The sequence below is a fragment of the Castor canadensis genome, chromosome 12 (assembly GCF_047511655.1).
Source record: "Castor canadensis chromosome 12, mCasCan1.hap1v2, whole genome shotgun sequence".
NCBI classification, from domain to species: Eukaryota; Metazoa; Chordata; class Mammalia; order Rodentia; family Castoridae; genus Castor; species Castor canadensis.
The window spans coordinates 81,105,716-81,131,648 of record NC_133397.1 but is presented as its reverse complement, the minus strand read 5'-3'; the positions used below and the strand labels follow the sequence as shown (position 1 = coordinate 81,131,648).

The following is a 25,933-nucleotide window of genomic DNA, read 5'->3' as shown; positions in this document are numbered from 1 at the left end:
CCTGGTCCCAAATGAAAACAAGTTCTGGTCTAAACAGGTTAAGGTGGCCTTCTTTGACTAGGAGTTGCCTTTTTACCATAATCTCATAATGTCATAATCTCATTCCATTGCAAAATCCTCTCCCCACCCAGTGGGGTTTTCTTAGCTGGCCATGGGTAATCTCATGCAGAGTGATTCTTGAGACATGTTGTGATTCTTTCACAACTTTTGTATCAATAAATTCTTGTAGGCTGGTCCTGGGGAGGCACCTTACACTCCAAATCTCTAAAACTTTAATGAAATCTTTTCTGAAGTAGATGTGAGGGACATTCTCTGACCCACTTTCACCTCTGAAAGTGCCTTTTCTATTCTAATAAACTATACTTTTCACATCTTTCATGAAATCTGATAGCTGTCTGACCTTCAGATAACACTGATACTGCCAATCATCGGGCTCACAGCTACAATGGACCTGTTATTGAAGGAGGACCTAACCAAACCCTCTTATAACCACTTGCTTTTATTTGTTTTTTTTAAAGTCATTAATTTTGGAGACAGAAAAGCAACCACCTGAAATTTGTAACTACCTAGTGCTTGCCTATCTGATATGGATCCCAACAATTCCTTATATAAGACTTGCACCTACAGTCCCCAGATGAGGTCTTGGTTGGTGAACGTCTTCTATGGTTTGCTAGCTTTCCAAATAAATGTTTTTCCTTGCCCTAACAACTTGTCCTCCAGTCATGTTTTTTTCAAGTGGCAACAACGAATGTTACAGGCCTCATAGGAGGTGAAGGAAGAATCCCACCCCTTTCCAGGCCACTATGTCCAGGGCAATGCAAGATGGAAAGCCTGCTTGGGTAAAGAGCACCACACTCAGGGGCTAAGGTTACGGGGAACAATGCCCCACACTCGGTGGGGTTTAATGCACTCCAACCTGGCACCGATGGAGGGGCAATCCCCGTGTACCCTGTCGGGAGACGGCCAGGGGCTAGTAGAAAACCGCGCCGCTGAGTCCTCTGGGAAGCGGCATCCGGGACACGAGCCGCACCCCCGCGGGGGATTCTGGGAGTTGTAGTTCAGCCTCGCGGTCTGCCGGCGCGACTGGGCCCCGCGGGCTCTTAGATGCCATTGTCACCTGGCCCAGGCTGTCTCCGTGTCGTGCGTGAGGTCGGGCCTGGGGTGAAAGAGGGTTCAGCACGGGTCCTTAAGAGTCTGAGTGCCCGGAAGGCTGGTGGCAGGAGGGCGGGGGGCGCAGGGCCGCCAGGCGAGGGTCGCGCGCGTTCTCGGCCTCTGGCTGGACCCCGTGCGCGCGCGCGGTGGTCCCCAGCGTGGGGCGGAGGAGGGAGTCGCCATGGAGAGTGGGGGCAGAGGTGAGAATGGGAGTGATGCGAAGAGACGAGGAGAAAGGCTGCCCTCTGGCTGGGGCAGCGCAGGCGGGAGAAGCATCGCGTCCTCTCAGAGAGAGCCCTTCCTACTAGTTGCCTCTCATTGGGTTTCAGAGCCATAGCTGGCGCCACTTCCATTGCCTGCTGGTCTGTAGGATGATGGGTGTCTGCTTTACCCCCTCAAATCAATAGTCCTGAGTGTTTGGCTTTTGGTAATGACTTCCTTTTGTCCTCACAGTAACCCCGAAAGACAGTAGAAAGGAGACTAACCCACTTGGCAGATAGGCAAAATGAGGATTCGAGAAGTCCCTGGAATTGTTTCGAATCCTATTTTTTTGTTCCTTGGTTGGTTTGGGTTTTGTTGTTTGTTTTTTTTTAATGTTTTCGCACAAGACCCCTTTGCTCTTCTGAGACAGCAAATGTACCTGAAAAGCCAGTGCTCGCTGGGCACAGATGGCTCATGAGTGTAATCTTAGCTACTTGGGAGGTTGAGATCGGGAGGATGGAGGTTTGAGGCTAGCCGGGGCAAATAGGCCATGAGCCCCTATCTCCAAACTAACTAAGGCAAAATGGACTGTAGGAGTGGCACAAGCAGTAGAGCCCCCTGCTTTGCAAGCGCCAAGCTCTGATTTCAAACCCCATTCCCACCAAAAAGAAAAGCAAGTGCTCATAAAGAAGTTTTCATTCATCCTTTGAGCCTGAAATGCAACAGAGACAAATCAGTAATTGAGGCACAGGTGGATACACAAGACTTTGAGCATTGCTTTGAATACTCAGCATAAGAGAGACAGAAATATGTATTTAGTTTGTGTGTTCAGATTGTCTTAGGAGACAGATGTCCAGTGGAGTATAAGGGCAGAGGAGGACAGGAGGAGCTTGCAGCAGCAAAGGTCACAGCTGTCTTGCATCAAGGATGTTATGGAATTGTCCCTTACTTCCCTCTTAGGTGAAGTAACTGCATGTGGCACTTTCTACTAGCTTACTGTAAGGCCAGAGTTCATTGTCACAGCTCCTATCTCCACTTTTAGGATCACTTTTTGAAGAATCGAATATTCCTGGTGCTGGAAACCCAAAAGAAAATGGCGTAACTGATGTGTTGCTGACTCCTGGGTCCCAGGTAAGTTTAGATTTCTTCTTTTCTCAACATGGATGTGTTTTCCCCCATTGTTAAGAAATTGTTCCACTCTTATTCCTGGACCAGTGGGTTCATCCAGATTAACTGAGTGATGAACCTGACAGGAAATGCTCCTCACTTGCACAGACTTTCTTTCTCAGCATCACTTTTTCACCCACAGAGTGCTTGCTGCTTACTTGGTACTGTAATTGGCCTTGTGAGATGCAAATTAATCATACCACTTGCTCTGCTATGGAGTTTCCTGAAGCAGTAAAACATATATACATAAAATAGCATAAAAAGCAGCATGAAGAACTCAGAGGGACAAGTCATAAACATGGCTCTGGAAGGTTTTCCATGATCTAGAATATTCAAAAAAGGTTTGTGATAAAAGCTTCACTTTTAAAAACAAGGGATATTAGATAGTTGAAAGTAGATTAAAGCAATATTCCAGGAGACCAGCTTTGGCAAAACAAAACAAAAAATATCCCCAAATGATGAGCGAGTTCGAGAGGTGTGTGAGTTGCTGTGAGGTGAGTTAGAATGTGGTGAGAGACTTGGAGGTGTTGTAGCCAGCCTGCAGGAAAATCTGCCCCGGGTCTTATTCCTGAGGCACACAGGCCCCCTGAAGGATTTTAGAGGCCCAGCAAGATGGAACATGCAATGACTGATCGGGGAGAAAAGTTAGTTAGGATGCCCTTGTGGGACCTGGCCAGGACACGGGAACACTTTTTGTGCAGGTGCTGGCGCCACTTACCTGTATCACACCAGGACTCCAAGTGTGTGGATGCTGACGATGCCTGGAGTGATGAGAGGCTGAGTGTTCCTTGTCTGAAGTGCTTGGGACTAGAAGTGCTTCTGATTGGGATTTTAAAGACATTTGGAATATTTGCATGTGTATAATGAGATGTCTTGGGGATGGAACCAAAGCTAAACACGAAATTCATTTTTATTTTTTGTACGTCCTTGTAGACATTGCCTAAAGATCATCTTATATAATATTTTAAATAATTTTGCACATGAAACAAAGTTTCCTGATGTAGAATTTTCCACGTATGGTGTCCTATCACTGATCAGAGAGTGTCCAGTTAGGGAGCATTTCTGTATTTTGGATTAGGGATACTCAATCTGTTTTCTTCTTCTTTTTTTGTTGTTATTGTTTTGTTTTGTTGCAGTGCTGGGGATTTTGTGCAGGCTAGGCGAGCACTCTACCACTTGAGCCATGCCCCCAACACTTTTGCTTTTATTTTGTTTTTGAGATGGGGTCTCACCAACTTTGCCCCACTGCCCTCAAATTCACAATCCTTCTGCCTCCTAGCTGGGATTCTAGGCATGCACCACTGCTATTGCCTTTCAAACGGTGTTGGTTTTTATTTATTTATTTATTTTATGGTACTGGGGTTTGAACTCAGGGCTTTGTGCTTGCTAGGTAGGTGCTTTACCACTTGAGCCACATCTCCAGTCCACTCTGTGTTGGTTTTGAGCTGTAAATTTGTAGATCTCTTTCAGAGGGAAGAGGGGAGAAAAAGTCAATAGCATCAGCTGGACAGTGTCTCATTAGTCTCCCTGTGCCCTCCAGCCATAGTGCGCACACTTAATGAGTTTGATGTGGAGGTTTTCTTGAGAAACTAGTCTGAAAAGAACTGCCAGTTGTTCTGTTAGTGTTAGCACTATTTGTAAAGAAAAAAGACTGCAAATTATATTCCTTGTGTTGACTACTCTTGAGGCCCTTAAGAGAATATAAATTTTTGAAGTATATGATTTAAAACTTCAAGAGTTAGAGTAAAGAGGTTATTTTTGGCCAGGGGATTTTCTTTCATCTTTATTCATTTTATACATTGTTTTATCAGTTGTTTTGGAGGGCCATATCATATACATTAGAATGCTGAATATAAACAATATTTACCATTATACTCAAGTGCAGTCATGGGCCATATAATAACATTCCGGCTAATAAGGGACCACATAAATGAGGGCTGTCCTGAAAGATTATATGGCCTAGTGATGGCACAGTCATCATCTTAGTGTGTGTAAGTACATTCTGTGATGTTCACTCCAGGATGAAATTGCCTGTCAGTACTTTTCTCAGACTATACCCTGTCAGAAAATGACAGGTGGCGGTATAAAGTCAGAGCTCATGGTAAGAGTGGTAGTTCAAAGAGGGGTAAGGCTCATTCACTGCTAGCAGCCCAGGAATTGGTCTATTTGAGTGTATCTCAGTTAAATTGTACTTGTATAGAAATTCTTTTTAAAGAGTTAGAAAGATTATTTTACACTTGTCTTATCCATAGTAAACAGTTTCAAAGACACATTTTACCATCCTGCTCCCTCCTCCCACATTTTAGTAAACAACTACACTTTGTGCCTGCCATCTTGATCAAGGTTAGACTACCGCGAGCACTCCTGCAGTGTTTTCAATGTTTAATTCACTTCTCTTTTCCCTTGCCTACCTCTGTTCCTGTGCACACTTTTTAGAACACCCTATTGAGATTTGTTTCTACTATTTGTGTGTGTGTGAGTGTGTGGTACTGGGGTTTGAACTCAGGGCCCTGCCTGTACTAGGCAGGCACTCTACCACTTGAGTCATGCCCCTAGCCCCTATTTGTTTTTTGCTGTAGGCATCTTTGAGTGGCGCATGCCACTGTGCCCAGTTTTTGTTTTATTGGTTGAGATGGGGTCTTTCAAACTTTTTTGCCCAGATTGGCCTTGAACTGTGATCCTCCTGATCTCTGCCTCCTGGGTAGCTAGGATTACAGACCTGAGCCACCAGCACCCAGTCTTGGTTCTTGGTTTTTTAAGACAGGGTTTCACTATTTAGCCCAGGCTGGCCTAAAACTCACTATGTAGCACAAGGTGACCTTGAACTCATGATCTTCCTGCCTCAGCCTCCGGAGTTCTGGGATTATTGGCATGCACCATCACACCCAAGAAATTTCACACTGCTCACATTTCCCAAAGAAAATTTCATCTTGTTTCAACTGATTCTTGTTCATTTGTTCTTTCCTTCATTCAACTATTCAACAAATATTGAATGAGTTTCTGCTCTGTACTGGGTACAAGGGCTGCTTTGGTTAGCAAAACAGACCTGGACTCTTCTCTCATGGAGCTTAGAACCTAATGGGACAGACAGATGCTAATCTCAAGAGTCCCTCAGCATATGTGACTCCAGGGAAAGGAAGGACCAGGTGCCACAACTGGAGACTCAGGAAGCTTTCCTGGGGGAAAACCTGAGTGGAGATCTAGAGTGTGAGTAGGACCCAAGTAGCTGAAAGGAGGCAAACATTCAGGAACAGGAGATGGCATGTATAAAGGGGCAAAGGGAATGTGGCACATGGAGAGCTGACATATAGCTACTGACTGGAGAACACACAAGGGTCAGTGTATGAGGAATAGAGTAGCGGGTGGGGAAGGCCCAGCAGGGCAGTTGTGAGAAATGATGAGCGTACTTCAGGAACTTCCATAATAATTCGGGCTTTAGTAAGTCCATATTCTGTAGCACATGCAGCAAACATCTTAATCTTTAACATATACAGGACTCATTTAATTTTGAAAGGGAAAGTAAAGAGAAGATACTTCCTATTTCATGAACTCATATATTTTAAAAACATACTTTAAAGAAAATAGGGCCAGGAATGGTGGCACATGCCTGCAATCCCAGCTATTCAGAAGATAGGGATCAGGAGGATTATGGATCAAGACCAGCCCAGGCAAAAAGTTAGCAAGACCCCATCTCAACAAACAAACTGGGTATGGTGGTAGATATTTGTAATCCCAACTACTCAGGAGGCATAGGTAGGAGGATCATAGTCCAAGGTCAGATAAAATACAAGAATATCTGAAAAATAACTAAAAAGCCAAAAAGGACTGGAGGTATGGCTCAAGTGGTACAGAGCCTGCCTAGCAAGCAGGTCCTGAGTGCAAGGCCCAGTAACCACCAAAAATAAAAAAAAGAGAGAGAAAATATTTAACTCACAATTAAAATTTTCCCCTTTCTCATGTATAAATAGTGAAGAATTCTATAATTTAATTTACTGATATATAAATTACAAACTTTGTACCTTTGGGTTTTACATTGAGGGTGCTTTGCTTCATACCTGCAGGTTGCATGCAATTCTGATGCAAAGAGGCAAAGAGTGAGTCTATAAACTTTAAATATGCCAGAGAATCTTGGTGTTGAAAGGACTCTCAGAGCCACTGTCTAGCCCTCTTTCCCTTCCTGTTCATCTCCTGTGCTGTCAGTTTGGGTCCCTTCCAGAGGCCTCTGGAAGGAGGCCCGTTGGTGAGCACTGCTGTTTGGTTTTTCAGGAATCGCTGATCAGGGATATGGCTGAGGCTCTCACCCACTGGGGGCAGCTGAAGCCTCCTCAGGGAGATGTGCCTGAGAAGCACAGGAATCTGGTCTTGCTGGGTAAGGATGGCGTCCCCGTCCCTGTGAATTTACCCAGTGTGGTACCTTTACTTCCTCAGTTCCTAGAAGCTCTGAGGGCCTTAATTCTGTAAGGTCTTAACTGATTTCTGTAAAGCCTGACACAGGCAGCTTGTGCTTTTTGTTCCTGGATATAGTTTTAATGCTCCTAGAGCTAGAAATGGACACTGTTATAATACGGGCATGCAGCATCCTTTTGCTCTACACCTTAACCAAGGATGCCAAGACAAAGTTCTAGCAAAAACAACTCTTAAGAGAATGAATGCTTATTCTTTGACTAGGAAGAGGTAAACACAAGTGACTTAATTTCTAAACTCAAATAAACCCCATTGCAATCTTCCTGCCTTCTCCTGAGCACTGCTGAGAAAAAAACCCAGACCTGACCTCTCTCATACTGTCTTCCCTTAAGACCCAGGAGTCATCACTGAACTCTGTGCCAGACTCTCTTTTCTTTCCCCATGAACAGGGCTTCCAATTTCCAAGCCTGATGTGATCTCTCAGTTGGAGCATGGGGAGGAGCTGGAGAGAGAAGTCTCAGAAGCAGCCAGTCCAGGTGAGTGACTATTGGGACCACAACCTACATGGTCCTTTGAAAGTGCTTGTGGAGGAGCCTTTCCAGAGGTCGGTAGACCCATAGAAACATGAAACTGGAGCTCCTGTCTCTCCTGTGCCACACTCCAGCTCTGTGGAGATGGTCTGTTGATAAAGTCAGAATTTGATTTGTTTTTTAGTGAGTAAATACTTTTCTACCCTTTCAAACTACTTTCTCCCAAATAAAGTAAAACAAAACCAACATTTTAATGCTAATAACTTTCTTGGGTCTAAGACTAAACCAGTCTTATTCACATATTCTTTTTTTTTTTTTTTTGGTGGTTCTGGGGATTGCTGTACTGCTTGAGCCATACCTCCAGTCCATTTTGATGTTTTTTTAAGTTTTTTTCTTTTCTCCATTTTGCTCTGGATGTTTTTTTAAGTTTTTTTCTTTTCTCCATTTTGCTGTGGGGGGGGTGTGTGTCTCACAAACTATCAAATCTCAATCCTCCCAATCTTAACCTACCAAGTAGCTAGGATTACAGGTGTGAGCTACTAGCACCTGGCTCACATATACTATTTTATCTCTGTAGGGTAATGCTATTTTTTGAGTCTCAGCTCAATGACTCTAAGTTGATTTCTGGTTTATCCCTATCCATATAGATGTAGTGTGGCATGATGGTTCAGAGTGCAGACTTTGGAACCAGTTTTCCAGGGTTCAAAGGTGATCATAACTACTCAGTAGCTCCATGATCTTTAACAAGTGGAAAATCTGTGAGTCACATTTTCCAGGTGTAAAATGAGGATAATGATAGCCTTAACTCATAGGCTGTGCTGAGGATCAAATGAAATAATCCAAGAAAAATGTTTAGAATAGTACCACCCTATGTGCTAAGCAAATGAATACTATTGATAAAATGTGGTAACTTATTTTTGAAAAATGTCATGGATTTGACTCTACTACTTCTGGCAAACTGGATTAGTGCAATAGACTGCAGTTAATTATACTTTCTTTGGTCTTATCCTTGTGTAATCCAGAAAATAAGATTGCTAGATTCTTCTAGTGGATTGCTTACTCTGCCTATTTCTCTACCTACTTTCAAGGCCTTTGTTAGTCTACCTGCCCAAATATTTTGCCTTCTTTGTTCTCCAACTTGAACCTTAGTACCAGATAGGAAAGTCCCTTAGTATTCTCCACTCATCATGTGTTTTTCATAAATATTGGGGGCTTTAATTCTTCCATTTCCCTTAGCTGGATGTCCATTTGCATTTGACCTTTTTCTACCTATTTGTCCTTTAAAGTCCCAGGCCCTTCTCATATGGTATATAGTTTCTAACATTAGACTGATTTGTTTCATTTAGAGACATGGTTAGATATCTGTATTAGACAGTTTTGTGTTTCTATAACAAAATACCCCCAGGCTAGGTCCTTTATAAAGAAGTTTATTTAAATAAACTTCTTTTCAATAAGCCAGGCACTGCTGGTTCACACCTGTAATCCTAGCTACTTGGGAGACTGAGATCAGGAGGATTATGGTTCAAGGCCAGCCTGGACAAATACTTTGAGACCCATCTCCAAAATGACTGGAGCAAAATGGACTGGAGGTGTGGCTCAAGTGGTAGAGTGCCTGCTTTACAAGGGCAAAGCCTTGAGTTCAAACCCTAGTCCCACCAAAAAAAAAAAAAAAAAAGAAGAAGAAAAAATTTATTTGGTTCACAGTTCACAGTTCTAGAGAGTCAAGGGCATGGCACTTACATTGGCTCAACCCTTACGAGGGCCTCCTTGGCTGCATCACAGCATAGCAGAGAAACAGAAAGAGAAAGAGTCATGTATAGAAGGGACCAAGGTCACGGGTGGCCTCATTTTATAACAACCCACTCTTACAAGAACTAATTCCTTTCCTTCAGACTGGCATAAATCCCTTCTGAGCATTGTGCCCACTGACCTATTCACCTTCCATTAGATCCTACCTATTTTGTGTTTTGGGGGTGCTGGGGATGGAACCCAGGACTTCACACATTCTAGGCAAGTGCTCTACCACTGAGCCATATCCTAGGCTCCACCTCCTCAAGGTTCCCCCACCATCTCAACAGTGCCACACTAGGATTCAAGCTTCCAGCACATGAATTGTTGGGGAATATTCAAACCATAGCACCATCTAAGCCTGGAAGTACTTAAATGTTTTTAGCAATGAAACTTGTCAGCCCAGGATCTTTGGGCAGGTACTCTGGCAGGCTGGGGATCAGTCAGAGCAAATAGAGCTTGAGCTCCCCTTCCACAAACACTGCTGTTTTATGCATTACTTTTTTTTTCTTTTTTTATTATATTCATATGTGCATACAATGTTTGGGTAATTTCTCCCCGCCTTCCCCCCAACCCCTCCCTACCAGGCAGAAACTATTTTGCCCTTATCTCTAATTTTGTTGTAGAAAGAGTATAAGCAATAATAGGAAGGACCAAGGGTTTTTGCTAGTTGAGATAAGGATAGCTATACAGGGAGTTGACTCACATTGATTTCCTGTGCATGTGTGTTACCTTCTAAGTTAATTGTTCTCAAACTAACCTTTTCTCTAGTTCCTGGTCCCCTTCTCTTATTGGCCTCAGTTACTTTAAAGTATCTGCTTTAGTTTGTTTGCGTTGAGGACAACAAATGCGATCTAGTTTTTTGGGTGTTTTACCTATCCTCATACCTCCCTTGTGTGTTCTCACTTTATCATGTGATCAAAGTCCAATCCCCTTGTGTTTGGCATTACTTTTATTTATTTATTTTTTTTGTAGTTGTGTGGTAGGACTGGGTTTTGTTTTTTGTGGGTTTTTTTTGGCACTGAGGTTTTGGTTTTTTTTTTTTATTCATATGTGCATACAATGTTTGGGTCATTTCTCCCCCCTGCCCCCACCCCCTCCCTTACCCCCCCACCCCCTCGATACCTGGCAGAAACTATTTTGCCCTTATCTCTAATTTTGTTGAAGAGAGAGTATAAGCAATAATAGGAAGGAACAAGGGTTTTTGCTAATTGAGATAAGGATAGCTATACAGGGAGTCGACTCGCATTGATTTCCTGTGCATGTGTGTTACCTTCTAGGTTAATTCTTCTTGATCTAACCTTTTCTCTAGTTCCTGGTCCCCTTCTCCTATTGGTCTCAGTTGCTTTAAAGTATCTGCTTCAGTTTCTCTGAGTTGAGGGCAACAAATGCTATCTAATTTTTTAGGTGTCTTTCTTACCTATCCTCATACCTCCCAAGTGTGTGCTTGCTTTATCATGTGATCAAAGTCCAGTCCCCTTGTTGTGTTTGCCCTTGATCTAATGTCCACATATGAGGGAGAACATACGATTTGTGGTCTTTTGGGCCAGGCTAACCTCACTAAGAATGATGTTCTCCAATTCCATCCATTTACCAGTGTATGATAACATTTTGTTCTTCTTCATGGCTGCATAAAATTCCATTGTGTATAAATACCACATTTTCTTAATCCATTCGTCAGTAGTGGGGCATCTTGGCTGTTTCCATAACTTGGCTATTGTGAATAGTGCCACAATAAACATGGGTGTGCAGGTGCCTCTGGAGTAACCTGTGTCACAGTATTTTGGGTATAACCCCAAGAGTGGTATTGCTGGATCATATGGTAGATCAATGTTTAGCTTTTTAAGTAGCCTCCAAATTTTTTTCCAGAGTGGTTGTACTAGTTTACATTCCCACCAGCAGTGTAAGAGGGTTCCTTTTTCCCTGCATCCTGGCCAACACATGTTGTTCGTGGTGTTGCTAATGATGGCTATTCTAACAGGGGTGAGGTGGAATCTTCGTGTGGTTTTAATTTGCATTTCCTTTATTGCTAGAGATGGTGAGCATTTTTTCATGTGTTTTTTGGCCATTTGAATTTCTTCTTTTGAGAAAGTTCTGTTTAGTTCACTTGCCCATTTCTTTATTGGTTCATTAATTTTGGGAGAATTTAGTTTTTTAAGTTCCCTATGTATTCTGGTTATCAGTCCTTTGTCTGATGTGTAGCTGGCAAATATTTTCTCCCACTCTGTGGGTGTTCTCTTCAGTTTAGAAACCATTTCTTTTGTTGAGCAGAAGCTTTTTAGTTTTATGAAGTCTCATTTATCTATTCTGTCTCTTAGTTGCTGTGCTGCTGCAGTTCCTTTGAGAAAGTTCTTACCTATACCTACAAATTCCAGAGTATTTCCTACTCTTTTCTGTACCAACTTTAGAGTTTGGGGTCTGATATTAAGATCCTTGATCCATTTTGAGTTACTATTGGTATAGGGTGATATACATGGATCTAGTTTCAGTTTTTTGCAGACTGCTAACTAGTTTTCCCAGCAGTTTTTGTTGAAGAGGCTGCTATTTCTCCATCGTATATTTTTAGCGCCTTTGTCAAAGACAAGTTGGTTATAGTTGTGTGGCTTCATATCTGGGTCCTCTATTCTGTTCCACTGGTCTTCATGTCTTTTTGTGCCAGTACCATGCTGTTTTTATTGTTATTGCTTTGTAATATAGTTTGAAGTTGGGTATTGTGATACCTCCAGCATTGTTCTTTTGACTGAGTATTGCCTTGGCTGTTCATGGCCTCTTGTGTTTCCATATAAATTTAACGGTAGATTTTTCAATCTCTTTAATGAATGTCATTGGAATTTTGATGGGAATTGCATTAAACATGTAGATTACTTTTGGGAGTATAGACATTTTTACTATGTTGATTCTACCAATCCATGAGCATGGGAGATCTCTCCACTTTCTATAGTCTTCCTCAATCTCTTTCTTCGGAAGTGTATAGTTTTCCTTGTAGAGGTCGTTCACATCCTTTGTTAGGTTTACACTTAGGTATTTGATTTTTTTTGAGACTATTATAAATGGAATTGTTTTCATATATTCTTTCTCAGTTTGTTCATTATTAGCGTATAGAAATGCTAATGATTTTTCTATGTTGGTTTTATATCCTGCTACCTTGCTATAGCTATGGATGGTGTCTAGGAGCTTTTGAGTAGAGTTTTTTGGGTCTTTAAGGTATAGGATCATGTCATCTGCAAATAGGGACATTTTGACAATTTCTTTACCTATTTGTATTCCTTTTTTTCCTTCTTGCCTAGTTGCTCTGGCTAGGAATTCCTGTAGTATGTTGAATAGGAGTGGAGATAGTGGGCATCCTTGTCTAGTTCCTGATTTTAGAGGAAATGGTTTCAGTTTTTCTCCTTAAGTATAATGCTGGCTGTAGGTTTGTCATATTAGCTTTTATAAAGTTGAGGTACTTTCCTTCTAATCCTAGTTTTCTTAGAGCTTCTATTATGGAATGGTGTTGGATCTTATCCAAGGCTTTTTCTGCATCTATTGAGATGATCAAGTGGTTTTTGTCTTTGCTTCTGTTAATGTGGTTTATTACATTTATTGATTTTTGTATGTTGAACCACCCCTGCATTCCTGGGATGAAGCCTACTTGGTCGTGGTGAATGATTGTTTTGATGTGTTGTTGAATTCAGTTTGCCATTATTTTATTGAGGATTTTTGGATCAATGTTTGTTAAGGAGATTGGCCTGTAGTTCTCCTTTTTGGAGGTGTCTTTGCCTGGTTTTGGGATAAGTGTAATACTGGCTTCATAAAATGTGTTAGGCAGTTTTCCTTCCCTTTCTATTTTGTGGAACAGTTTAAGGAGGGTTGGTGTCAGTTTTTCTTTAAAGGTCTGATAGAATTCAGCAGAGAATCCATCAGGTCCTGGACTTTTCTTTTTGGGGAGACTCTTGATTGCTGCTTTAATTTCATCTTGTGTTATAGATCTATTCAGGTGATTAATATCCTCTTGGTTCAGTTTTGGATGATCATATGTGTCTAGAAATCTGTCCATTTTTTTAAGATTTTCAAATTTATTTGAATATAAGTTCTCAAAGTAGTCTCTGATGATTTCCTGGACTTCGATGGTGTTTGTTGTTATCTCCCCTTTTACATTCCTGATTCTACTAATTTGGGTTTTTTCTCTCCTCATTTTAGTCAGGTTTGCCAGGGTCTGTCAATCTTGTTTATTTTTTTCAAAAAACCAACTTTTTGTTTCATTAATTCTTTGAATTTTTTTTTTGTTTCTATTTCATTGATTTCAGCTCTTATTTTTATTATTTCTCTCCTTCTATTTGTTTTGGGATTTGCTTGTTCTTGTTTTTCTAGGAGTTTGAGATGTATCATTAGGTCATTGATTTGGGATCCTTCAGTCTTTTTAATATATGCACTCATAGCTATAAACTTTCCTCTCAGGACTGCCTTCACTGTGTTCCATAGGTTCTGGTAGGTTGTGTTTTCATTTTCATTGACTTCCAAGAACTTTTAATTTCCTCTTTTATTTAATCAGTGACTCATTGTTCATTAAGCAATGAGTTATTCAGTTTCCAGCTGTTTGCATGTTTTTTGTCTTCACTTTTGTTGTTGAGTTCTAGTTTATTGCATTGTGATCAGATAGAATGCATGGTATAATTTCTGTTTTCTTATATTTGCTGAGGCTTGCTTTGTGCCCTAGGGTATGATCTATTTTGGAGAAGGTTCCATGGGCTGCTGAGAAGAATGTATGTTGTGTAGAAGTTGGATGAAATGTTCTGTAGACATCAACTAGGTCCATTTGATCTACTGTATATTTTAGATCTAGGATTTCTTTAGTGATTTTTTGTTTGGATGACCTATCTATTGATGATAATGGGGTGTTAAAGTCTCCCACAACCACTGTGTTGGAGTCAATATATGCTTTTAGGTCCTTCAGGGTATGTTTGATGAAAGTGGGCGTGTTGACATTGGGTGCATATAGGTTGATAATTGTTATTTCCTTTTGGCCTATTTCCCCTTTTATTAGTATGGAATGTCCTTCTTTATCTCGTTTGATCAATGTAGGTTTGAAGTCTACTTTGTCAGAGGTAAGTATTGCTACTCCTGCCTGTTTTCGGGGGCCGTTGGCTTGGTAAATCTTCTTCCAGCCTTTCGTCCTAAGCCTGTGCTTATTTCTGTCAGTGAGATGGGTCTCCTGTTGTTGGATCTTCCTTTGTAATCCATTTCGTCTAATGGTGCCTTTTGATGGGTGAATTAAGTCCGTTAACATTAAGCGTTAGTACTAATAGGTATGTGGTGATTCCTGTCATTTAGTTGTCTTAGTTGTTTGAAGGTTTGATTGTGTGTACCTAAGTTGAGGTTACTCTCTACTTTCTTGCTTTTTCTTTTCCTGTGGTTTGGTGCTGCCTGTCCTTTCATGATTAAGTTGGGTTTCACTTTCTGTGTGGAGAATCCCTTGAAGAATCTTTTGTAGTGGTGGCTTTGTGGTCACATATTGTTTTAGTTTCTGCTTATCATGGAAGACTTTTATTGCTCCATCTATTTTGAATGATAGTTTTGCTGGGTAGAGTATCCTGGGGTTGAAATTATTTTCGTTCAGTGCCCGGAAGATCTCACCCCAAGCACTTCTTGCTTTTAATGTTTCTGTTGAGAAGTCTGCTGTGATTTTGATGGGTTTACCTTTGTATGTTATTTATTTGTTCTCTCTTACAGCCTTCAGTATTCTTTCTCGGGTCTCTGTATTTGTTGTTTTAATGATGATATGCCATGGGGTAGATCTATTTTGGTCTGGTCTGTTTGGTGTTCTGGAGGCCTCTTGCACCTGTATAGGAATAGATTTCTCTGGATTTGGGAATTTTTCTGTTATTATTTTGTTGAATATATTACGCATTCTCTTTGCTTGCACATCTTCTCCTTCTTCAATGCCCATGATTCTCAGGTTGGGTCTTTTGATGGAGTCGGTGAGTTCTTGCATTTTCTTTTCACGAGTCTTGAGTTGTTTAATTAATAGTTCTTCAGTTTTTCCTTTAATTACCATTTCATCTTCAAGTTCTTAGATTCTGTCTTCTGTTTGTTCTATTCTGCTGGATTGGCCTTCTGTTTTGATTTGTGGTTCTGTTTTGTTCTTTTTTCTGAGGTTTTCCTTATCCTGAGTCATTTCCTCTTTAATGTTGTCTATTTTTGTCCTGAGTTCATTTATCTCTTTATTAATCGTGTTCTTTGTTTCAGTTCGTGTTTATACAGTGCTTCTATGGTTTCTTTTATTTCTTCCTGTGCTTTTCCAAATTCTCTATTTTTGTTGTCTTGGAATTTCTTGAGTGTCTCCTGTATATTTTGGTTGACCATATCCAGTATCATCTCTATAAAATTCTCATTGAGTACCTGTAGAATTTCTTCTTTTAGATTGTTCTCATGGGCTTCATTGAGTTCTTTGGCATAGTTTATCTTCATTTTGTTGGAGTCTGGATCTGAGTATCTGTTTTCTTCATTTCCCTCTGGTTCCTGTAGTAATTTTTTCTGTGGTGAATCCGTTTTCCCTGTTTTTTCTGTCTTCCCATCATTGCCCTTGGTGTTGTTATTGTCCCTGTACTGTGTGCAATTAAGTATTTTCTAGCTTGTAATAACAATGGTGATATTTAGAATGGAAGGGTAAGAGGAGATGGAAAGCAAAGAAGTTAAAGAAAAGGGGAAAAACAAACAAGTAGGAAAAAACAAAACAAAAAAACAAATAAAAAAATGTTTCAAAGATATAAACAGGGAGAGATGGTGTACTAATCGACAGTAAGCTGAACAGGCATTAGAGAGACAGAGAGAGGATTGAAAAAAAAAAAATAAATGAAAAAAAAATCTCCAAGTTCAAATGCAATAAAGTTTCAGTCTTAATAATTTTGGTGTTAGTCCCTCAGCCTCCAGTCCTGGAGATGGTGTCTCAGAAGTAGTTCTGTCATTGTCTTATCAAAGGGGAAAAAAACCAAACCAAACCAAACCAAACAAAAAAACACCACAACGTGTCCCAAGTTCAAATGCAATACAGTTTCAGTAAGGTTTTCAGCATGCAGGTGTAGTTTGGTTGTTGTCTCATCAAAGGAAGAAAGAAAAAAAAGAGTCTGGAGACTGTTCTGTGAATGGCTATCTGAGGCTGCGGCTCACCTGCCCACTCCTGTCAGCCTGTTGTGGCTGGAGGCTTTATTTATGCAGATCTCAGGAGTGAGCTTAACTCTCACCTAGCCCTTCAGGTTTTGTTTACTTAAGAGTTCTCCTGGGCGCGTCTGCCACTGCTTCAAGCTTTCCCCTTTCCAAGCATACTTGGGGAGGTGACACTGCACCAGCTTTCTCAGGCCTGCGTGTTTATTTACAGTTCACATGGGAAGTGGGTCTTCCCCCCCTCTCCTGTGGAGTTTTCCTCCCACCACCACTTTTACAAGCTTTCCTGCTCCTGGTTGTTGGGCGTGTGCCACTGCTCCTGCCTTCTCCAGCCAGCTTATTGGGAGGGATTTCCCCTCCACCCCTCTTCAGCGCTCAGGGCACCCCACCGTCTTTGCTACATGTCTTTTTTGTTGTTACTGCTTATTATTCCATTTTTTTTCCTTTTTTTCCTGGGTGGGGGTTGGTCTGTCCATGGGGCTATGCTGATCTGGCCCAGGATTGTCTGTGGGAGTACCGCATGCCGCTTAGCTTGTAGTCTGCGTCTTTCCAAGCCGTCTGGGTGTGCAGTCTGGTGACGGCATGGGAGCCCTCCTTGTTTCTCCGTTTAACGTGAAGTGAAGATGGCTATGCGCAGGCTGGAGGTGGTGAGAAGTCAAAGTTTTGCCTCTTCTCGGTGGTTTTTCCTGTAAGGTTTATCTCCAGCGTCTCTCCAAGATTTTACTTTAGGAAGCACGCTTTATGCTTCCTCCCTCTAGCTGCCATCTTGGAATCTCAGCACTGAGGTTTTGAACTCAGGCTTCATGCTTGCTAGGCAAGCACTCTACCACTTGAGCCACTCCACCAGTTCTCTTCTTCTTTTAAAGTTTTATTCTACTAGATTCTTTCCATTTTGCTGGATGTGGGGTAATGTTAAGCAAAATGATTATTTGCTTCCTAACTACTAAGCTTTATGATAATTTGAATATGTAGATGTAGAACTTGTGTCTCATCTTGAGACAGTAGCAACAGAGACTTGTAGATGAGGTATGGCTTTGAAAAATTAGTCTGTTACTAGTGAGTGAGACATAATGGAGTAGGAAAAAATCAGTGGCCAGGAGATCAGCTAAACTTGACCTTTCTTGCAGCACATGGGAGGGGCTCTGTGAGATGGTACAGTGACTAATCCTCAGAGACCATCTTTTTCTGATCTCAGTCCTACCTCCACACCCCGTTTTTGTCTGCCATTTCCCCAAATCACCTCTGCTTCATCTTGTTCTGTTATTCTTTTTCATCCCCCACTTAGTAACATAGAGGCTCACTTTCTCCCTTCACACAACTGTACTTCTTTGCCCAGTTACTTAGTTTTCTCATGTCCTCTCAAGGCTATTTTTGAGAGCTTTGAAGTTCATGTGTTTCCTGTAAGCATGTTTTTGTTTATTTTATTATTTCTCTACCACTGCAGTTATTTTTCTCTCAGTATAAGAAATGATAACTGTGTATTTTTGCTTCTCTCAGGCTGGGAGACAATACCAGAAAGCAAGGAGCTAACTCCAGAAAAGGACTTTTCCAAGGAGGAATCAACCTCTGGTGTGTTAATAGAAAGGTTTCCAGTGGAAGGTTCCAGTGAATGTGAAGACTGTTTAGAAAGCCAACAGAAAAACCATGAGAAACGTTTGATACAAGAGATTGTCCCTCAGAAGAAACTTTCTGGGGAGAGAAATTACCAATGTGATGAATTCAGAAGAAATTTAAGTCAGCGGTCATTACTTGTTCAACAACAAAGAAAGAGACTTCATAATCGTGATTCATTGAAAAAAAACTTAAAACAAAATTCAGATATAATTAGGCATGAGAGAATTTGTGCAGGAAAGAAACCTTGGAAGTGTAATGAGTGTGAGAAAGCCTTTAGTTACTACTCAGCTTTTGTCTTGCATCAGAGAATTCATACAGGAGAAAAACCCTACAAGTGTAATGATTGTGGTAAAGCCTTTAGCCAGAGCATACACCTTACTCTGCATCAGAGAATTCATACTGGAGAGAAACCCTACAAGTGTCATGAATGTGGGAAGGCCTTCAGCCACCGCTCAGCCCTTATTCGGCATCACATAATTCATACTGGAGAGAAGCCTTATGAATGCAACGAATGTGGGAAGGCCTTTAATCAAAGTTCGTACCTCACTCAACATCAGCGAATTCACACTGGAGAGAAACCTTATGAGTGTAATGAATGTGGGAAGGCTTTCAGCCAAAGTACATTCCTCACTCAACATCAGGTCATTCACACTGGAGAGAAACCTTACAAGTGTAACGAGTGTGGCAAAGCCTTTAGCGACCGTTCAGGCCTTATTCAGCACCAGAGAACTCATACTGGGGAGAGGCCTTATGAGTGTAATGAGTGTGGGAAAGCCTTTGGCTACTGTTCAGCCCTGACTCAGCACCAGAGAACTCATACTGGAGAGAAACCCTATAAGTGCAGTGATTGTGCCAAAGCCTTCAGTGACCGCTCAGCCCTTATTCGTCATCAGAGAACACACACTGGAGAGAAACCTTATAAATGTAAGGACTGTGGGAAAGCTTTCAGCCAGAGCTCATCCCTTACAAAGCATCAGAAGACTCACACTGGAGAAAAACCCTACAAGTGTAAGGAATGTGGAAAAGCCTTCAGCCAGAGTTCATCTCTTTCTCAGCATCAGAAAACTCATGCTGGAGGGAAAATCAAGGAATATGGACAAGCCTGTAGTGAGTATTCAGCCTTTGGCCAACAAAAGAGAATCCACACTGGATAAATATGCATTCAGAACGTATTTGTTGAGCATTTACCATACATGCTATGAGGGCTATAAAAAATTTAAGACTTATAAAAAATTATTGAGATGTCATTATTGATGTGGAATATAGCTCTCAGAGACTGTGAAAAGGTGGTTTTGCATTTTTTTAAAATGTCCTAATGGAGGACACTGAATTTCCCTGAGGAAAAGGAAATTTATTTCTAACACCATAATGTGTACATAAGCTACCAAATCCTTGAGAAAGAAGTAGGGCATGTGTGCTACTGTAGAAAGAAAACATCTTGGCTGGAGTAGATAGTCTCATAATGCTAAGAGACAGAGTTCTAAAGAGCTTAGTGGTTCTTTCAGGGAAATTGCAGGGGAAAAAATAAGAGATTGAGAATCCACAATGAATTTGTCCAGAGTCAGGAGTGAGGGAGGAACAGAAGTTGTTCTTCAGCCTTAAATACAAGGCCACAAAGATGATAGATGGAAAGAATAGAGAAAAAGAGTTGGGGATAATGAATTGAAGAAGTGTTAGTTAAGATAACTACTCTACTGAGTATTCATAAGTAGGAAAACTATTAGACTTCTTAGTTGGTCAGTTGCAGAGTTCCTGTGAGGGCAACTACCCTGAAGCTGAAGAATGTTGGCCTAGAGTTTGCTTCTGCACTTTTTGTCCTACAGGCTTTGCTTATTGAGATGTGGCTTACTAAGAATCATGTCAAGCCCAAGGGTCAAATCCTTAGAAAGTTAGGATACAGAGGAGACCTTTGATGTGTTCAATCCATTTTTTAAGCTATCTGAGTTTCCTGAGAATGTTATTTATAAAGATTTACCTCAGTGGTAGGTAGTTTGTACTTTGAATTTTTTTATACATTAAAATTTAATTGTAGGCTCGCACTGACATTGCATATTAGATTATGAAAAACTTGAAAAGACTTTGAAATACTTGCCTTTCTCCATTTTACTCTTGGGTAGAGGCAGATGACATCTTTGTATATATATTTTTTGAAATTGAAAGTTTGAAGGTTATTGGAACCATTGTTGAGTGAGTGTGATTTTCAGGTTTCACTGTGAGGGGTCTTGGTGTGGATTTCTTTGGATTTCTGTTTGGGTTTTCTTGAGCTTCTTCAATCTATTTGTGTTTATATTTTTTGCCAAATTTAGGAAGTTTTCAGCCATTATTTCTTTGTAATACATTTTTCTCCTTCTGGATTTAATGACAGAATTGTTAGATCTTTCTTGTAGTCCCACAAGTTTCTGAAACTCTGTTCATTTTTTTTCCCAGTCTATTTTTATCTTAGTCTGCTCCATCTTCTGTAACAAAATTTCAATGACTGTGTGACTCAAGAAATATGGAGAGCCTAGGATCGGGATGTCATCTTTCTCAGTTTTTAGTTAGGCTTCTCTCCCTGGTTCATCCATGTGATCTTCACATGGGTTTTCCTTAGTGCAAATACAGGCTTCTTATAAAGCTACCAGTCCTATTGGATTAGAACCCTACACTTAAGACCTCACTTCTTAATTGCTCCTGAAAGCCCTATCTCCAAGTAAAGTCACATTAAGGGGTAGGCCTTTAACATGCAACATACAACATGCCCAGTCCATACGGTTCTACCCCTGTACCTTCCCACCAAACTCATGTTCATGCTTGAAAAGACATTTAATTTGTTCCATCTCAATGGTTCCAAAAGTCTTTTAACTAATTCTAGCATCAACTGTAAAGTCTAAAGCTCACTTTCACCTAAATATTACTGAAATCAGATATGGATGAGATATGAGGTATGATTCACCTGAGGAAAAATTCCTTCAGAGTCATGAACCTATGAAATGAAACAAGTTATGTACCTCTAATATACCATTGTGAGACAGATATAGAACAGACATTCCATACCAAAAGGGGAGAAATAGGATAGAGGGAATGGGTGGTGTTTCCTAAGCAATGAGTAATTCTATATTGATCTGACATTTCAAGCATTATGAGACTCAGTATCCTATTTAAAGGCAAGTTTTCTCTGACACTACTCTGGTGGAGAAAGGGTTAGAGGATGCTGCCTCATTGCTTTAAATTGTGTTAGTTCAGTTTCATTATGAGCCTCTATTGACACCAGGATAGGGACCCTCAATACTGTTGGGCTGGGGTGGGATTTATAGCTCCCCGCTAGACCTCTGCTGTTGCCACCTTGGCTGCAAGGGCCATGAATATCTCTACTACTCCCCACATGGCTCCCACTACCACTGTAGGTTGGGGTAGGGATTACCTATTAGTATGGGGCAAAACCTAGCAAGGCAGATTCCATTAGATCTTAAGACTTGAGAACAATCCTTTTTTGCTTGATGCACAGCCTTCTGAACCTGCTACAATCAAAATCCTGCCTCTGCCTCTCAGCTCTGCCAAGATGGCCCCACTCCTAAGGCTCTGCAAGGCAGTCTCACCTCTTGTCTTCAGTTTGAAGACCATCTGGCCTGCTGAAGCCAAGGTTAAAAAGACTGGTTAAACCCATGGGGCACACCCATGATCTCTTTATCAAATGGTTAATCAGCCACAGCCTTAGTATTTCCTAACAATTTCCCTCCTTCCCTACCCCCACCATATAAATAGAATTCCCCAAATCCAAGTTCTGGTTCCTTCTTGCTTAACGTTCCATTGTTTAGTTCATTTGTCTTCTCTCAACGCAGTAAGAACCCCAACTGCACCTTCAGTACTTTGTTTGCAAATCTCTGCTAAATACCTAATTTCATTACTCCCAAGTTCCACCTTCTGCAAAATACTAGCATAAAAGTTATTTGCCACCTTATACCAAGGATTATCTGTCCTCTAGCCCCAGTAACACGTTCCTCATAGCCACGTAAGACCTCACCAGAATGGCCTTTAAATTCCATGTGTCCAGTATGTACCTCAAAACTCTTGTAACTTCTACCCAGTTCCAAAGTTATTTCTATACCTCAGGCATTTGTTACAGCAACATCCCACTTTTTGGTTCCAAAATCTTAGTCTGTTCAGGTTACCATCACAAAGTACAATAGACTTGGTGGCTCAAGCAACAAAAATTTATTTCTTGCAGTTCTGGAGACTAAAAGTCCAAAGTCAGGGTTCAGCAGGGTTTAGTTCCTGGTGAAAGTTGTCTTCCTTACTTGAAGATGACATTGCCCTCTTATTGTGCCCTCATATGCCCTGACCTCTATGTGGGTAGGATGAGAGCCAGCTCTCTTCTTGTAAGGCCACCTGTTCTATTGAGTTTGGACTGCATGTTTATGCCCTCTTTTAACCTTAATTACCTCCTAAAAGCCTATCTCCAAATACAGTCATATAGAAGTTAGAGTGTCAACATAATGAATCTGGGGGGACACAATTCAGTCCATAGTAATTTTACCTGTTGTTCACTTGGATGTTTTCTATTATTCTGTCTTTAGGTTCACAAAGAGTTCTTCCCTCTGTCCCTTGCCATTGTGCTATTGAACCTGTCATTGAGTTTTATTTCAGTTAATTGTATTATTTAGTTCCATTTGATTATTCTTTTTTCTTTTCTCAGTGTTCATATTATATATATACATATATATGTTTTATATATATTATACATATTTAAATTTGTGCTCTAAAATTCTTATTGGGCAATTCTAACATCTGCATCATCTCAATGTGTTGGCAACTGTGAATTATTTTTCCATTCAAGTTGAGATTTTCTTGTTTCTTGGTATGATGAGTGATTCTGTGTTGATTGGGACATTTCAAGTATTATTAGACTCCGTATCCTCTTTAAATCTTCCATTTTGGCAGGTCTCCTCTGACACCACTCTGGTGGAGAAAGTACAGTTACATCATGGGCCTCTATTTGATACCAGGCTAGGGATCCTCAATACTGCTGGGTGGAAGTGGGATTTATGGCTCCCTACTAGGCCTCTGTTGTTGCCACCCTGGCTGGGAGGACCATGGTTCCCACTGGCACTGTAGGTTGTTGTGGAGTGACCTCATTACTATGGGGCATTAGTATAAGTCCTAACTCTCTACTAGGCCTCTACTGACATTAGTACAGCTGAAGAGAGACTTCTCTGGGCCTAGTTCCTACATGGAGTCTCTACTGTTCTGCCAGGGTAAAGATCAGACCAGAGAGGGGTTTGAAAATCTGTCACCTTGGTCTTCCTCTGATCCCACCCATGGTGGTAGCAGGGTGGGAAGTTGAGGAGCCTGTTATAGTCTGGTGAGGGTAGATAGTGCAGGCTCCCCACTAGTCTTTGTTGGTAGGGATATGGCTTCATATTTTTCCTGAGTTCTTTTGCTGGAATAGGATGCTATTGTTTAAAAGTTTTCTGTCTTGCTGGACTGCTCCCTTCCTGATCCTTTTGCTAGAAAGGGTAAATTTTTCTTGGGTCTTTCAAAAATCCGGCATTCTAAGTTATAATCTCTGGAATGTGGTCTGGCATACAAAAGGCAAAAAGAAATGCCAAGAAACTAATTGCTGTAATGTACCTCAGGTTCCTAGGCCCCAGCCAGTCCATCCTCTCACCACCTTTTGGAACACTCTGTGTTTGTCTTATATATAAAATAGAGGACGTTTAGCTGTACTTAGACCATTAGGGGCAAGCATTACTCCATGTTTCCTTTGACATCTTTTCATTCAACACTGAAATGGCAATCAGACTGTGTCGATTATAAGCCAAAGGTTTCTAGCATACAGAGATCATTTTTAGCCTGTTAGGAATGAGTACTGAGAGGAATGCTCACTAGTTTCCCAAAGATAGTCTGCCCGTTTGGTAGACAGAAACTACAGACTGCTTCATCTAGCTTTGAGGAAACTAACTCTTTTAAGTTGGGGAAACGCCAATGTTTAATTGTGAATTACAGACCTCAGAAGAAAAGAGAGATCTGTCTAAGAATATAAACTGTGTTAATTTTTTTTATTTGTATCTTTGTTCTAAGAGCATGTGAGAACCACTGGAAAACTGAATTGACAATTTGGGATTTTTTTTTCCAATTACGTGTTATTTATATGTAACTATATGTTCATTTAAATCTAATGTACAACATAGAATATCGTTGTATAAATGTGAAAATAGTTGAGATTTGGGAAAAGTCACTTCCTCCTTTAAAATCTGTTTTCTCATATATATATATATATATATATTCTTTCAAAATGTAATACCAACTTGAGATTGGTTAGAGTAAGTTGAAAATGAATGTGAAAGTGATTCGTAAGCTGTCAAGTATACATCATTGTTAGGTATCATTGACATAGTCATTTAAATGTGACCTGTCCATCATGTGTGCTTTATGGTGGTATAGCTCAATAAAAATGACTGAGTATAATGTAAAAATCTTTCTAAATAAGTTTTTTGAGCAATAGTAAAACATGTGTCCTTTGTAATATCCCTATGGTTTTCTGTAATCTATTAATTCGGTTAATTACATTAATATATATTTGTTTTGTTTGCTTTGTTTTGCTTCATTTTGTTTTTGAGACAGGGTCTTGCTATGTAGCCCAAGTTGGCCTTGAACTTGAGATTTTCCTGATTCTGTCTCCTGAGTGCTAGGATTATAAGCATGTGTGCCACCACACCTGGCTCTACACTGGTACTTTTTTTTTTTTTTCTGATTGAAAACCATATTTATATTTGATTTTGATTTTACACTAATTCTTCTTACATAGATTAACCCTTCTTAATATTATTTGCAATACTGGTACATTTTTTTAATGTTAAAGAAACCATACATTTTTGGAAGTCATCAAATGTAGTGATTTTCCCCATCTCTGGAAGAGTTTGTATTCCCTGAATGTTTAGGTGCATTTACCTGTTAAACTGGGATTATTGTGTTTGTAGAGTGTGTTTTGTTGGTTTTAGGTGCTAGTAAGATTGTGCATTTTTTCTTGGAAGTTTTATTAGTTTTTTTATTATCTTTTTGTCATTAAGTTGTTCAATGTATTTTATTTTCCTTTTAGTACCTGATTTATCTGTACTTGTGACCCTTTTTTATTTCCTGATACTGTTTCTTTTTTCTCACATCCTGCATGAGCTTTTCCTAAAAACCTTAACTGGGGGGCAATGAGAGATGCCAAGAAAAGACAGACAGAAAGCAAAACATGCATAAAGCTGGGGCCAGGTAGGCTTGTGTGCTCTGATGGAAACACCCCACCCCCACCCCCATCCCCATCCCCATCCCGCCAGAAACTCTACTTTGTTTATTATATACAATAGCAACACAAGGCAGAGAGGCATTTCTCACAGGAGGGGCGGAGACACCTTGATCCTCGGGAACAGGAGGAACCTGTGACAGCCTCTCTCCAAACATAAACATTAAAGGAAAAAACAGCTGTACTGCATCTTGCCCACTTCTGCAGCTGAGGCTGTGCCAATCAAGCATGCAGTTTTACTGGGCATAACTATAATTGCTCCCTTCTGTGGCTTGGGGCTGTGCCAAAATCAAACACAAAGGTTATTCAGTGCACCTGTCGGCTCCCCACACGTTTTCTCTCTTCTCTCTCTCTGTTTTTGGTGTTACTGCAGTCACTACTCAGTGCCTCACACTTGCTAGTCAGGTGCTCTACCATTTGGCCCACTCTGCCAGCCCTTTTTTGTATTAGGTATTTTCAAGATAGGGTCTTGAGAACTGTTTCCCCAGGACTTGCTTTGATCTGTGATCCTCCTCATCTCTGCCTCCTGAGTAGCTAAAAGTATATGCATGAACATATATATATATAGTGTCCAGCTTCTTTTTCCTCTTGATTCTGTATTCCAGGTGTTTGTCAATTTTACTAGTCTTTTAAAATAACATTTTTTGCTTTTCTAAAACCAACTTTATCA

At 40.6% G+C, this 25,933-nt stretch overlaps 1 protein-coding gene across 2 annotated transcripts in view; it reads left to right on the top strand.

The window, feature by feature from the left end:
* The first annotated feature begins 1,061 nt into the window (after positions 1-1,061).
* The window catches only part of Znf892 (zinc finger protein 892), a 29,600-nt gene continuing 4,728 nt past the window's right edge, over positions 1,062-25,933 (top strand). The window contains exons 1-5 of one of the 2 annotated variants that reach the window (XM_074050235.1): positions 1,062-1,149; positions 2,396-2,484; positions 6,787-6,889; positions 7,374-7,460; positions 17,880-19,103. In XM_074050235.1, the coding sequence (XP_073906336.1) occupies positions 6,805-6,889; positions 7,374-7,460; positions 17,880-19,103 (1,396 nt within the window). In that variant the 5' untranslated portion in view covers positions 1,062-1,149; positions 2,396-2,484; positions 6,787-6,804. Of the gene's footprint in view, positions 1,150-2,395; positions 2,485-6,786; positions 6,890-7,373; positions 7,461-17,879; positions 25,222-25,933 lie in introns of those variants that run through there. The other variant, XM_074050234.1, reaches the window with a different exon arrangement.